This window comes from Muntiacus reevesi, chromosome 17, assembly GCF_963930625.1.
Source record: "Muntiacus reevesi chromosome 17, mMunRee1.1, whole genome shotgun sequence".
NCBI classification, from domain to species: Eukaryota; Metazoa; Chordata; class Mammalia; order Artiodactyla; family Cervidae; genus Muntiacus; species Muntiacus reevesi.
Genome location: NC_089265.1, coordinates 27,459,149 through 27,473,293, shown reverse-complemented (window position 1 = coordinate 27,473,293; position 14,145 = coordinate 27,459,149). Strand labels below are relative to the sequence as shown.

The 14,145-nt window shown below is 36.8% G+C and overlaps 1 protein-coding gene across 3 annotated transcripts in view; it reads right to left on the bottom strand.

Moving 5' to 3' along the window:
- Positions 1-5,414: 5,414 nt before the first annotated feature.
- Positions 5,415-14,145, bottom strand: part of TTC39B (tetratricopeptide repeat domain 39B) — a 140,452-nt gene continuing 131,721 nt past the window's right edge. For all 3 annotated transcript variants that reach the window (XM_065907753.1, XM_065907755.1, XM_065907754.1), the window contains one exon: positions 5,415-12,801. In XM_065907753.1, the coding sequence (XP_065763825.1) occupies positions 12,711-12,801 (91 nt within the window). In that variant the 3' untranslated portion in view covers positions 5,415-12,710. The remainder of the gene's footprint in view (positions 12,802-14,145) is intronic.

Below are 14,145 nucleotides of genomic sequence, written 5' to 3'. Positions count from 1 at the left end.
ATATACGAAAAAACACACTGAATTGTATACAGAAAATTGTGGACTTTGAGGTAACGAATTCTATGTGAATTATTGCTCAACTTAAAAATATGTATCAAAACTACAATGAGACGCCACTTCACACATATCAAAATGGTTAAAATTAAGAATGACATCATCAAGAAGTGTTGAGGATGCAAAGAAATGGGAACCTGCACACACTGCTGATAGAATGTAAAATGGTAAAGTACATTTGGAATACAGGCAGTTTACTAAAAAGTTAAGCATACACTTACATATAATCCAGGAAATCCATCCCAGGGCATCTGCCCAGGAAAATGAAAACTTATGTACACACACAGACTTGTATGTAAATGTTCATAGTGTTGTTGTTCCTGAAAGTCAAAACTAGAAGTAATCCAGTGTCTACCAATGGGTGAATGGATAATTGACACATAGTAAATTCATACAATGGAAAACAATTCAACAATGGAAAGGAATAAAGTACAAATATATCCAACATGGGTGAATCTCAGAAACATAATGCTAAGTGAAAGAAACCAGAAACCAAAGACTATATTTTGTTTGATTCCACTTGTATAAAGCTTATATCAAAGATAAAACTATAGAGACACACAGATCAATGTTTCCCTGGGGCCAGGAGGTTATAGGGGTAGGGACTGACAGCAAATAGGCAAGGGGAAAATTTTGAGGTGACAGAAATGTTCTAAAATCGGATTGTGGTGATGGTGACACAAGACTGTACATTTACTAGATTTAGAATTGTATATTTCAAAGGAGTAAACTATAGTATTTAAATTATAGCTCAATAAATGTGTTTAAAAAAAGTCGGTGTGTAATTTACTGTAGTAATGAGTATCATTCTAGATGGTGAGGGTTCCAATGGCCTCTATAATAGTGAACAGAGTTCACTTTAGACCTAAAATACACATACAGCATGAGCAAGAAAGAAACTACTGTTATTTTAAGCAGCTGAGAATTGGTTGGTTGGTTGGTTTGTTACTATGGCATATCCAAGCCCATTCTGATGAATACAGAAATCAATTCCCGAGATGGTACTGACTCAAATCAATATTATTAATATGTTTAGTCAATTAAGTCCAGGGAGGTTGGATATGAAAATGAGAAAAATGTCTTAATATTGATTATCTGGCTGTGCTGGGTCTTAGTTGCGGCACACAGGATCTTTAGTTGTGACATGCATGATCTAGTTTCCTGACCAGGGATCAAACCTGGTACCCCTGCATTAGGAGTGTGGAATCTCAGCCACCGGACCACCAGGGAAGTCCCTGAAAAGAATGTCTTAGAAATACTTTGGTGATGAACCAAATACACTAAATTTTTGAGAGAACTGTATTGCCAAAGAATTACCTACACTGAAAGAGATGTGATTTTTTGATACAGTGATTCTTTGGTCCCAATATGGGGCAGGAAAGGGTTGAGAAACTTGCTCGGTTCTTAAGGAGGGCAGTTTCCCTGATGGTCACTTCAGATGTGGCCAAAAAATTATGGATGATGATAATCTCTCAGAAGGTGAAGGCAGATGCCCCAGAGAACCATGGACGAGGGCCCTCCTCTCAGGAAATGGGATCAAGGTCTAATCAAGAAGCATCTCCATCCCCAAGGGAGGAGCCTCAAAAGACAGGATTTTAGAATTGTGACAGTGTTTGCTGTGTGCTTCCCACACTCTGCTTTTCATTTTCAGAATGGGAGTGTTTATTGCGATGTTCCTGCCTCTATTCAACCAGTATATAAATTGTGCATAGAGGGCAAATAAGTTTTTAGTTCATGGTCTCCAGATGAGCCAGAGCTGCATCTGGATTTGAAAGAAAGAAACCACAGAGCACGTCATGAATATGCCACAGCTGGATGGGCTTATCTCCCTTGGGGCAGAAATGAGTTTATTTTGTGTGCAGGAAGGAGAGTGAACCAAGTATCTAGACCATGGTGGTCACTACAACTATTTCTGATATTTCTCCTTCCAAACACAATATAGGACTGCACTTTCCCACCCTGCTGAAGTTAAGTAAAGCTCTGTGATTTGCTTTGAACGTGAAATATGTTCAAAATTCCAGGTAGAGGCATTTTTTAAATTGAGGTAAAGATAGTACATAACATTATATTAATGTCAAGTGTACAACATAAAAATTCAATCTTTATATACACTACAAAATGATCTCCACCTTAAGGCTAGATACCACCTGTTACCACACAATCGATGCCCTAGAACCAATTCTTATATACCATGTTCCCTTCCCTTCTTACACCAGAAGGCAAAGATTCCAATAGCTCAGGGCCTTGGATGAGGACAATGTGGAGTGGATCTTTCACTGACCTGGAATAGAGATGGAGCACGAGAGAAAAATAATCCTTTGCTATAGACATCTACCTCCCACGATGTAGCCTGTGAACCACAGAGGTTCATCTTCTGAAAAGAAAGTGGATGACCAGGAAAGACAGGGAAAAAAAAAAACAACAACAACAACAACAGACACTAAAGCTATTCTAATTTGAATTCAAATACTTCCTGAGGATTTTCCATATTCCTTCCCCTAGGTTCCACAAGACCCCCTATCTGTCTAAATATATCTGTCTAGATCTATTACATCTCAAGTTTTTGCTTTTACCCTAACTAGCTCAAGTTGCTTTCTTTACTTTCAACCCGAAGAGCTGTAACTAACACGTCCCCAAACCCATCAAACTGTTCACACCAAAAACCAAAAGACCGACATGAAAGCAAGGACACATTGGGAAAGCCATGGTGGATATAGCCTAAGTGGGGATGTGGCAGAGACAGGCTAACTGCTGCCCACACACCACTTCCCCTTCTCTGTGAGCCCACATTTCTCTGCCTCTCTTGTCATTAGCTAAGCCAAGGTGACTGAGCCCCAGCCAATGGAGAACATGGAGAGAGAACATGGAGAACATGTTCTCAGAAGAACATGTAGAAGATCATAGGCACCAAGCCCCTCATACCACCCTCCATACTTCTTCCCCTTCGGCAGCTTGATGCTAAAGAAGAAAGTGAGCTTAGCAGTCATGCATAGAAGACAGCAGAGCCACAAGACTAAAAGAACCTGGGTTAATGAATCATGACAGGAAAAGCCACCCTCTGGCAGGAACACCTGGTTTGTGACAGATGTTAGCTTGCTCTAACTCATGCAGGACTTCCCTGGTAGCTTAGACGGTAAAGTGTCTGCCTACAATGCAAGAGACCCGGGTTCAATCCCTGGATCTGGAAGATCTCCTGGAGAAGGAAATGGCAATCCACTCCAGTACTCTTGCCTGGAAAATCCCATGGATGGAGGATCCTGGTAGGCTACAGTCCACGGGGTCACAAAAAGTCGGACACGACTGAGCGACTTCACTTTCACTCACTAACTCATCCAGAGAAGGAGTAGAAGCAGCCATTTGATGCTGAATTAGCTCTGGTTTTCACCTACCTCCTCCTCTGATCCTCCCTAGAGCTGAATGAGGCAGTGGAATCAACCCCTTTTTACAGAGGTGTTAGGCAATGTTCAGAGAAGTTCAGTTGTTGGGGAGGAGATCACATGTCACTTACTAGATAAGGTCAGCCTCAAATACGGACCTTCTGATTTCCAGAGACCAATTTTTTTCTATTGTGAAACACAAATGCTAAAGATTCCTCCTTAAATTGAACATATTAACATCTGATCTAAATCTCTGAACTACAAAACAGATTTTAAAAAGATGAATGAGAAGGCAATCTCCCCTTCAAGATAACTGCATCATCCATTTACTACTGCATGCTCAGAGCTCAGCCAAGAACATAGCACAATGAAGGGCCTTTACACATGCCTGCAAAGGTTTTTTTTAAAAAGTCTTACCAGGATGCTCAATACTGCTAGTCATCAGGGAAATGCAAATCAAAACCACAAAGAGATATCACGTCACACCTCTCTGGCTATCATCAAAACGAACACAAATAAATGTCAGCAAGAACGTGCAGAAAAGCAAACCCTCTTACATTGTTGGTGGGAAAGCACTGCGGAAAACAGTTTGAAGATTACTCAAATAACTAAAATAAAACTACCATATGACCCAGTGACTACACTCCTGGGTATAAATCCAAAGAAAATTAAAACACTACTTCAAAAAGATATATGCACCCCAATGTTCATAGAAGCATTATTTACAACAATCAAGACATGGAAGCAACCTAAGTGTCCAAAAACTGATAAATGGATATAGAAGATGTGTATACACACACACACACACACACACACACACATACACACATAAGGTGGAATACTACTCAGCCATAAAAAATGAAATATTGCCATTTGCAACAACATGGATCGACTTGGAGAGTATTATACTTGGTGAAATACGTCAGAAAGAGAAAGACAAATACTATATGATATTACTTATATATGGAATCTAAACCTAGATGTCCATCAGCAGATGAATGGATAAAAAAGCTGTGGTACATATACACAATGGAATATTACTCAGCCATTAAAAAGAATACATTTGAATCAGTTCTAATGAGGTGGAAGAAACTGGAGCCCATTATACAGAGTGAAGTAAGGCAGAAAGAAAAACACCAACACAGTATTCTAACACATATATTTGGAATTTAGAAAGATGGTAACGTAAAGTGCTTATAGTGCAGGTAGAAAAAAAAGAAGAAAAAAAAAAAAAGAAAGATGGTAACGATAACCCTGTATGCAAGACAGCAAGAGAGACATAGATGTATTGAACAGTCTTTTGGACTCTGTGGGAGAGGGCGAGGGCAGGATGATATGGGAGAATGGCACTGAAACATGTAAATTATCATATGTGAAACGAAGCACCAGTCCAGTTTTGATGCATGATACAGGGTGCTCAGGGCTGGTGCATTGGGATGACCCAGAGGGATGGGATGGGGAAGGAGGTGGGAGGGGGGGGCTCAGGATGGGGAACACATGTACACCCATGGCAGATTCAAGTCAATGTATGGCAAAACCAATACAATGCTGTAAAGTAAAATTAATTAATTAATTAATATTTTTAAGAAAGGAATACTACAAACTAGTGAATATAACAGTAAAGAAACAGATTCACAGATACAGAGAACAAACTAGTTACCAGTGGGGAAAAGGAAGCAGGCAAGGGCAAGACAGGGATAGGAGATTGAAAGATACAAACTACTATATATAAGATAAACTACAAGGATATATTATGCAGCACAAGGAATATAGCCAATATTTTATAATAACTATAAATGGAGTATAACCTTTAAAATTCTGAATCACCATGTTGTACACCTGAAACTAATGTAATACTGCAGGTCAGCTATAAATAAAAACATCTTACCAAGAAACAAACATTCAAGTGTACATCACACTACAATTAAATATCAGCGAAACAGGTGCTGTGTACATCTTTCACATGTAGACCAACCAGAAGACTTTAATTCTATCAAGTGTAATTTATTTAAATAACAATTCAATTGCACATTGTAGGTAAACCAGTGCAGCAATATGAAAATAAAGAATTTCAAGAGTATCCAGCAACTTAAACACACATCTAATAATGCAGGGTATTCTGTAACACTAAGGAATGAAAAATAAAACACTGACTTTCAAGATGGGGTGATTTATTTGCACTTAAAAATACAGTTTCTAAGATGATATTTGTTTTCAAAAATGTCTTAATGTTAAAAATAGGCTACAGGAACGGATGTCTTCATGTTGAAAATTTATATCTCATATCAGCATGAGCTTACACATCACAGATGATAACATTACACAAAATCAGCAAATAAACACTCATTTGGGAACACAGTTTTGATATTAAAAACATCAGAAGTTCACAGCTTTCTTCTTTCTTTTTGACTTATACTGATAAAATGCTTTTATACCACAAGCCATTTCACTTTCTAGCACCAGATCCAATGCCTACTTGATCAGCAGATGGATGCTACTAAACACATTCTTCTTACTTAGAAGTCACATCTTCCATTTCTAAACATATTTTGCTCTGTAAAACTGTGACCACTGGGAATGGGGGAGACAGGATTTAAGTTCAAATGTAACGAGAAGAGAAAAAGTGAGATAAAATGCTGAAAATGTTTACTAATAAAACATTAAATTTTAAAGTACATACAGATAGGTTTGAGGATTCAACAGGAAACCAACATTGATTTGCAAAAACACTATGGCCTATAATTAAAATTCCCCTACATGTCAAAGTAACACGAAGGTTTTTTAGGTGACCAGGTCTCTAGACAGATTTGTTTGTGTGTTTTAAGTCAAAGCAAAATTTTCCAAGTGAAGTACCTACAAAATAAATTTGCTTTGGAAATAAGCCTCAGTAATAAAATAATACTTCTCACTTATTAAATATATATTTCGCCTTTACATATGATTCAGCAACTTACATCAAAAAATTCAAGAGTTCTATAAACATCTGCAAATAAATATTTTAAAACACTAGTATACAAATGAATCTGCTGGTATTCATTCAGGTGTTCGGATGTTGGCAGTTAGCAAAGGAAAATAATTTTTAAATAAACTACTTAGTTATAAAATTCTCCCCTAACATAACATGAGAATGCAATACACTATTGAGAATTAAGTAATTTTTCTGGGTAGCACATATCAGTGAAACAAATGCACTCTCCTTCTGCAAATCTTAAGTTATACAGAACCCAATGGTACTATCTTTGAAAGCCGTTAAAGTAATAGCCTAAGAATTTTATTGTTTACCATAATCTCTCTTTATGGGTAAATTACTTTCTTAAAGCACTAGATAGGAAACATTTGTCCACTATGAAGAAAAAAATCACATCAAGAAAAAAAGTGAACTAACAAAAATTATTTAAACATTTTTACTATACCCAAAGTTGCCACTCTTGACACTTGGCTCCGATAAAGACAAGAATGAATTAAAATGCATGACTCTAAAGCAGGGAGTCTTCCCTTCAAAATGAAGAAGACCTTCCAGCACTTCAAAATCATGTAATTCCTTTAAAACTGAAATAAGCAATATTCTTTAACACGTCCATTTTATCCAATTTCTCTGGTTTTCAGTTCTGTTACACTGAGACTAACTTTTTTTTCCCCCCTAAATGATGTAGCACAAACTAAAAACTTAAAACTAATTTACTAAAAAAAATATTAAATAGCTGTAAAACAAAAGCTCCCACTGGGATATACCAGCATCCCTTATATTCATCATTTAAATTACGTGTGTCTAAGAACTACTGGATTAACATATAAGGTACATTATATATTAATATGCAACTAGGTTTAACTTAATGTCGGTATTAAAGTACCTTCAGTTTTTCTATGAAATATCTAACCTGTAGGCACTGGTATGCTCTCTTTATTATCGAAATACAGTGAGGTGGCTGCTTTAATTTCTTCCATGCAGAGTCGTGTTACAGTATTACTACATTGACACATCTGTAAACTAGACAAAATGAAGTTTGGACTTCCTGTGAAGCTAGATCCACATTGTCCTATGGGATAGATCAGGCCAAGAACCTGCTCAGCCTTCTCAATCTACTATATAGCCCCTGTATCATTTCTTTTTGTGGTTATGAAATTATAAACAGACTGGAATGAACTTTAACATCAAGGTCAAACAGCAACCACTCAACACAGAAGTTATTACTCCTCAAGCTAAATTCTGGTGTGTCCTTTTCATTACACTTCAACATTCTAAAGTAACTAAGTCTAAGGGATGTTTAAAAGACAAAACTACCAACAATGAGGAGCAGAAACAGAGTTTTACAACAAACAGTCAAATAATATAAAGAAAAAATATGTAAGTAATTGGTCTGGGGAGAGGGAAAATGGGAGAAAACCCTGTACTCCTTCTGAAAGAACAGTATAAAATAATATTATCTATTTAATATTTATAAGCTGTTTTCTGCCTATTTATGTATCTGACCAAGAAATGTTTAGTCGCTAAGTCATGTCCGACTCTTTGTGACCCCACAGACCACAGCCTGCCAGGTTCCTCTGTCCATGGGATTTCCCAGGCAAGAATACTGGAGTGGGTTGCCATTTCCTTCTCCAGGGGATCTTCCCATTAGCAGGTGGATTCTTTGCCACTGAGTCACCAAGGAAGCCCCATAGGAAATGTCTAAAGAGCTTTAAAATATGTCAGCTATACGTATGCATATCACTTAGGTATCATACACACATGAAACATATTAATAGTAAGCAGCAAAAGACAAATACACAACTTTAAATAAACTATTTGCCAAATTATTCTCTAAATGGGTAACTAGTGCCTAAAATTTTTAAAGGAGAATATTGGCCTAGCTGAGTCAATGATGAAACACTAATAATATAAGGAGATTGAAGTGGTCACCCAAATCTTCAGAATAATGTTAATCCTAGAAAATATTTTTATCATATAATCTAACATCTTAAAAGTGAGAGTCTCTTCCTCTACAAATCTAAGAGTTTGTGCTGTTACATCTCAAAAAGTAAGGAATGTCTATAAAGTCAGATTAAGTTAATAATCCTAAAAATAAGATCTCTCAGTCTAGTATATAAGGAAATGAAGAAAGGAGAGAATAATAATGTTCAAACTGGTCAATGATCAATGACCATTTGCAGAAGAAATATAATGAAATAAAAGTTTATGGGAGCTTAAATAGAAAAAGCAAACCTCACAGATATATATTTGAACCATGACGGGCAATATAGCTATGGTGACTTAAGGTGATCACAGTAGGCAGCAGGTGTAAGTCAGAACCCCAGGAAGCACAACAGGGGAAGGCATGTATAAATGAACGCTCCCTGACTCTCAGCATCATTCCAACATGTGCCATGAGCCAAGTTCCAAGTGCTCTATGGCGACACGTGGCCAGTGGCTACCGTAATTGGACAGAGCAGGAGTGAAGGAGAAACAGCAGTGTTGAGAGGTTGGAGAGGATAAATTTCCTGAGATCCATTCCATGCCCTATGAATCACAAAATCTTAGGGCATCAGAACAGTCACTGGAGTCTTCATTATTTTAACTAAATGTATTTGAATTTATGATTTACACATATGGATTAAGTTAGAAAAAACAGAAATACAAAAAAAAGTAATGAAGAATTAATCAGAATAATGCCAGAAATTTTTTCAATTGACCATAAAGATCTTTCTGAAATTATTTTTAAAGTTCAAATGAAGAAAAATCTCTATTCAGAAACATCAACAGACTCAGTTTAAAGAATGGATGAAAAGGGAAATCATAATGAGTATTAACAGCAGCAACTATTAATGCCTATCACAATGTAACTGCCTCTAAAAGTAGCTTCAAAAGAGAAAACACTTTTCTTTGAAAGGTGGTAACTTTCTTTTTTACACAATCCCACTGATTTGAGTCCAAACAAAGACTCACAGTGACCTCAAAGCTCAAACCATAAGCTTCCAGGTCAGGTAGGAATGATCATCACATAGCTCTGCTAAACTCACTCCTTTGCAAAAGAGATGGTTATACTCTTGTTGTTTCAATGATTAATAATCTTTGACGCTGATTAATCTGGAATTCATCCACAGCTTCTACTCGCGTATAGTAGAGACAAAGAATCAATGAACCTCCTTTTCCTTTATAACTTGGGACCTTCTTGTATCCAGAGAAGCAAAGAAACATTAAAACATATGTTCATATAAGAGCTGATAGAGTTGATCTTCCATTGTCAAGCAGAAATCATGCTTTCCTTGTCACCAAAATTACAAAGGCTAATCTATTTAAGTCTTAAGTTTGTGTTTGTTAGTTGCTGAGTCATCTCTGACTCTTTTCGACCCCATGGACTGTAGCCCGCCAGGTTCCTCTGTCCATGGAATTCTCTAGGCAAGGATATTGGAGTGGGTAGCCATTCCCTTCTCCAAGGGATCTTAAGTTTACATAAAGCCAATCTCTGGCTTTTCATTAAAAAAAAAAAAAAGAAAATTTAAAGGCAATTGTACCAAGAATTACACAAATTGCACCAGCTGTCAGACACATTGGCAGCCCACGAATGCCCCTTAAAACAGCAGATAAAACATTGTCATTTCAGGACTCATTCTTCACAGAACACCCTGAGTCACAAAATAACTCCATAAATGCAGTATTAGTAGAGGTCACAAGAAACTAGTATTGCCATGGTATCTTGAACATGGCAGGAAACAGATGAATATTTGTAGCATTAATGATACTACAACATTTAAAAATCCATTGGATAGGTTAGCAGATAGGAAATAAAAATACAAATATAATAAGAACAAATAACAAAGGAAAAATCTTAATGGGAGATATTAATTTTTTATATTTGTTCTGGTAATGCTGAGTTAAAACAAAAATAACCTCCATTAACTTAAACCATTTCCATTTTACACCAGAAACAGCATTTTTTTTTTTACTTACTTTTGCTCTGACTCACAGCTTCTCACAAAAGCAATGAGCTTTTTTTTTTTAATTAAAAAAAAATAATGCTACCAAAGCTCTTCTAAGGAATTTGGAAACTTTTTTCCCAAGTAATATTTAAAGAAATTGTTGAACAGATTTTCCACTACTGATTGTAATGGCAGTTAACTTATGTCCTCTTTGGTCCTCACGTAAAGTTTTTAAATTCATATTAATAGCATGTGAGGAAATCTACCACCTATATTATCTGAAAGGGTGGTATTCTGACTAGAGTTGAATTCATCATTTTCCATTGGAAATACATCCTCAGTATTGGCCAAGAATTATCACGGTGAAGAAAATAAGATCAAATACCTGCTGAATACAGGCTCTTAGGCGTGCGTGCATGTGTGCAAAGTCGTTTCTGTCATGTCCAATTCTCTGCGGCCCTATGGACCATAGCCCACCAGGCTCCGCTGTCCATGGGATTCTCCAGGCAAGATATACTGGAGCTGGGTTGCCAAGCCCTCCTCCAGGGAATCTTCCCAACCCACAGATCAAATCCACATCTCTTATGTCTCCTGCATTGGCAGGTGGGTGCTTCACCACTAGCATCACCTGGGAGCCCACAGGCTCTTATAACAGGAAATAAACATCAAGGCGCAAATTCACAACGTGAGCTCATGTCAGTGCTAAACACTGAATATATCCAAACTTGTTTGAATCTCCACGCTTCTTCCATTTTACATCAGACCACAGACTCAGCCAATACTTTAGTTTTGATACTGTAATCTGTACATAAAAATCATAATATTACAACAACTCATATTCACACAACCTTTCAATTTACAAAAAAGCTACCACGCACGTTATTCCACTGAGCCCTCACAAATGCCAAGCTCTGTGTTGCATTGGGGAAACTGAGTCCTAAAAAGGGTGGATGACTTGCTCCATGTTGAGGAACTATTAACTAACAGAGCAGGGCTCCTGACTGCCAGTCTGGGGCTGTTTTTGTTCAACTGCAGAGGCTTCCAGGACAAGGTATTCTTCATAACAAAAATAAGACAAAATTCTGATTCATCGATTCATACATCGTTTTTTGTCGCTCTGTATGCAATCTTGTCCTGAGCTGCTGTATATACATATTGGAGAGCTGGGGTGGGGGTGCAAGGATGGAGGCAGTGGTGATTGTAAAATAAAACACAGTAAGTGGGAATGGTTTGGATTAAACATTTTAACATTGGTTGCTGAAAATAAATACCTAAGACACTGACCGACAATTATAAAACTGAAAGCGACCTTGGAAGTCATCTGTTCTTTTTCCATTTCACAGATGAGGAAAATACGGTGATGGAGAGAGCATGACACTCCCTAAAGGTCACCCTGGTAACTGCTGACAGCAGCCCCAGCACCATACAGAGTCGGCTCTCTTCCACTCTATGCCCTGATTGTGTCTGCAAATTAAAGGATAAGCACAGTCCAGATATTTACAAGGAAACATCACAGTGCTAGAAAGATTAGAAAACTAGACCTTACACACCAACATTATGAGTGTAAAAATTATTGATATTTTATATATCATTTAAAGCAGCAGGAACTTTATAAGAAAAATAATCAATGTATATTTTTTAGCTCTCATGATTAAGGTTGAGGATAATCTAAAATATAAATTTTCCCTTTAGATACACAGAGTTTTTTGAATTTTGTTATAATAATGACAGACTTAAGTACATTCAAAAACAGGATAGTCTCTCAAAAATGTCACCACCTTTAACTTATATGAAGAATAAAAAACAATAATAACATCTCATCTTTTCTAGATACAGGTCTTTCAACCAATTACCTATGTTACCTGTTCTGTTCACACCCATTACTTGTCTTTTTCAGGAGTTTTCTGAAAATGATTAAGCTATTTTTGAATGTAGGTTTTTCTTATTTTGTTTCTGAAACTTAAATTCTAGGCAACAAACTCTCTGAAGTTTAACTGCCCAACAAATCTAAATATGGCTCAGGTTATAAGCCATTTACTACTTACATGATATTCATTTCCACATTTAAAAAAATAAATAATCTATTTAGACTTTATTGTACCTGTGAGTCCTTTAAAAGACTTCTTCACTCTCCAAATTAATATGAAATTCCTTTTGAAGATGCAAAATATAAGAGTTTTCAAAATATTACTGACCATCATTCCATAGAGAAAAAAAACACTTAAGTAGACCAAGAGTAAACCACACAAATTATAGAAAACATTGACAGCAAAATTAGTTTTCTGCCTCTCATTCACAAGATCATTTTTTTCACTTTAATATGAGGCCTAATCTATAGTAGACACTGGTACAAATTGAGAGAAAAATCCATCCTTCATGTTCTGATCAATCTGAAGATGATTTTTTCCAGAGGTGAAGAGCTGCCTGAATTCTGAAGTGTAGTCTGGACTCCAGCGAGTAATCTTTGTAGTTATTTCTAAAGACAGATAACAATAAAATTTTAATGTCAAAATTCCTTTATAAACCAGGGCACTACCACCCTACTCCCCTCTCTCTCACCTTCATTCTTTATTTACTCTCAAACATCACTATGCATAACAGTGGACTTTGTTAAAATGCAGATTCTATTCCTGGGAGGACAGGGAGACGACAATACTCTGTATTTCTAGAAGTTTCCAGGTGGTGGTCTAAAAATCCTACTTTGAATAGCAAGGTTTGTACTTCTCCCAAACAGCAAGAAGGTTATGCTGAGGGCTTAAAAAATTTTATGAACTATTTTTAAATAGCTTACCTCCTTTTCTAAACTGGAAATTTTAGGCAACCTCATATAAACAAGGTGAATAGGATCATTCACCCCCTCAAAAAAAAATTTAAGTTAAATACACACACACACACACACACACACACACACACACTCATGAAACAACAGTGACAACAAAGATAGTAGGATTATTTGGTAACAACAGAATTACTCACTCCAATTCTCACAGGCAAATATAAATGGTTTGGTCAATAACTATTATGTGACAATGACAGGAGGGGAATTAGAAATCCACAGATTACTTTAAAACTTCACTTATATCATCCACGTTGACTTGTCTTTGCTAGAATTGTTCAGACTCAGCAAAATGGAGTGGCTTGGATCTTGGACTCTACTTTCACACACACAATCTTGGCCCATGGGAAAGCTATATCTTTCTCTGCAGTGGCATTCACTTCTTTCTACAGTCCTTTATGTTATACAGGTCTAAGGATTACTTACTAGTAACCTTGCTAAGAGTTATTATTCATAAGCTAAGCCAACATCTTACTAGAATTTACCAAAAGATGTAATTGAGTATTTCCCTAATTAACCTCAGCAGCTTTGCAAAAGCTCCTACTGTACAAGGAAAACTGCAGATAATCGACAGTCTTGAAATTATTGGGAAGTTTGTCTATGTTGGCATCACTAGCACTGTCTTGAGTCAGTGTTGACTTTTTGATCACTGCTGGTCTTGCTTTTTCTCAGTGAGTTACTGGTCTTTTATTTTCATTGCTATATATTTGCTTTGTATATTACTTGAAAGTGAAAGTTGCTCAGTCGTGTCCGACTCTCTGCAACCCCATGGACTGTAGCCTGCCAGGCTCCTCTGTCCATGAAATTCTCCAGGCCAGAATACTGGAGTGGGTAGCTATTCCCTTCTCCAGGGGATTTTCTCAACCCAGGTATCAAACCCAGGACTCCTGGATTGCAGGCAGATTCTTTACCATCTGATAACACTAAATACGTCCACATGATAAATACTCGGAAACAGAACTTTTAGTCCCAAATTTTCCAATG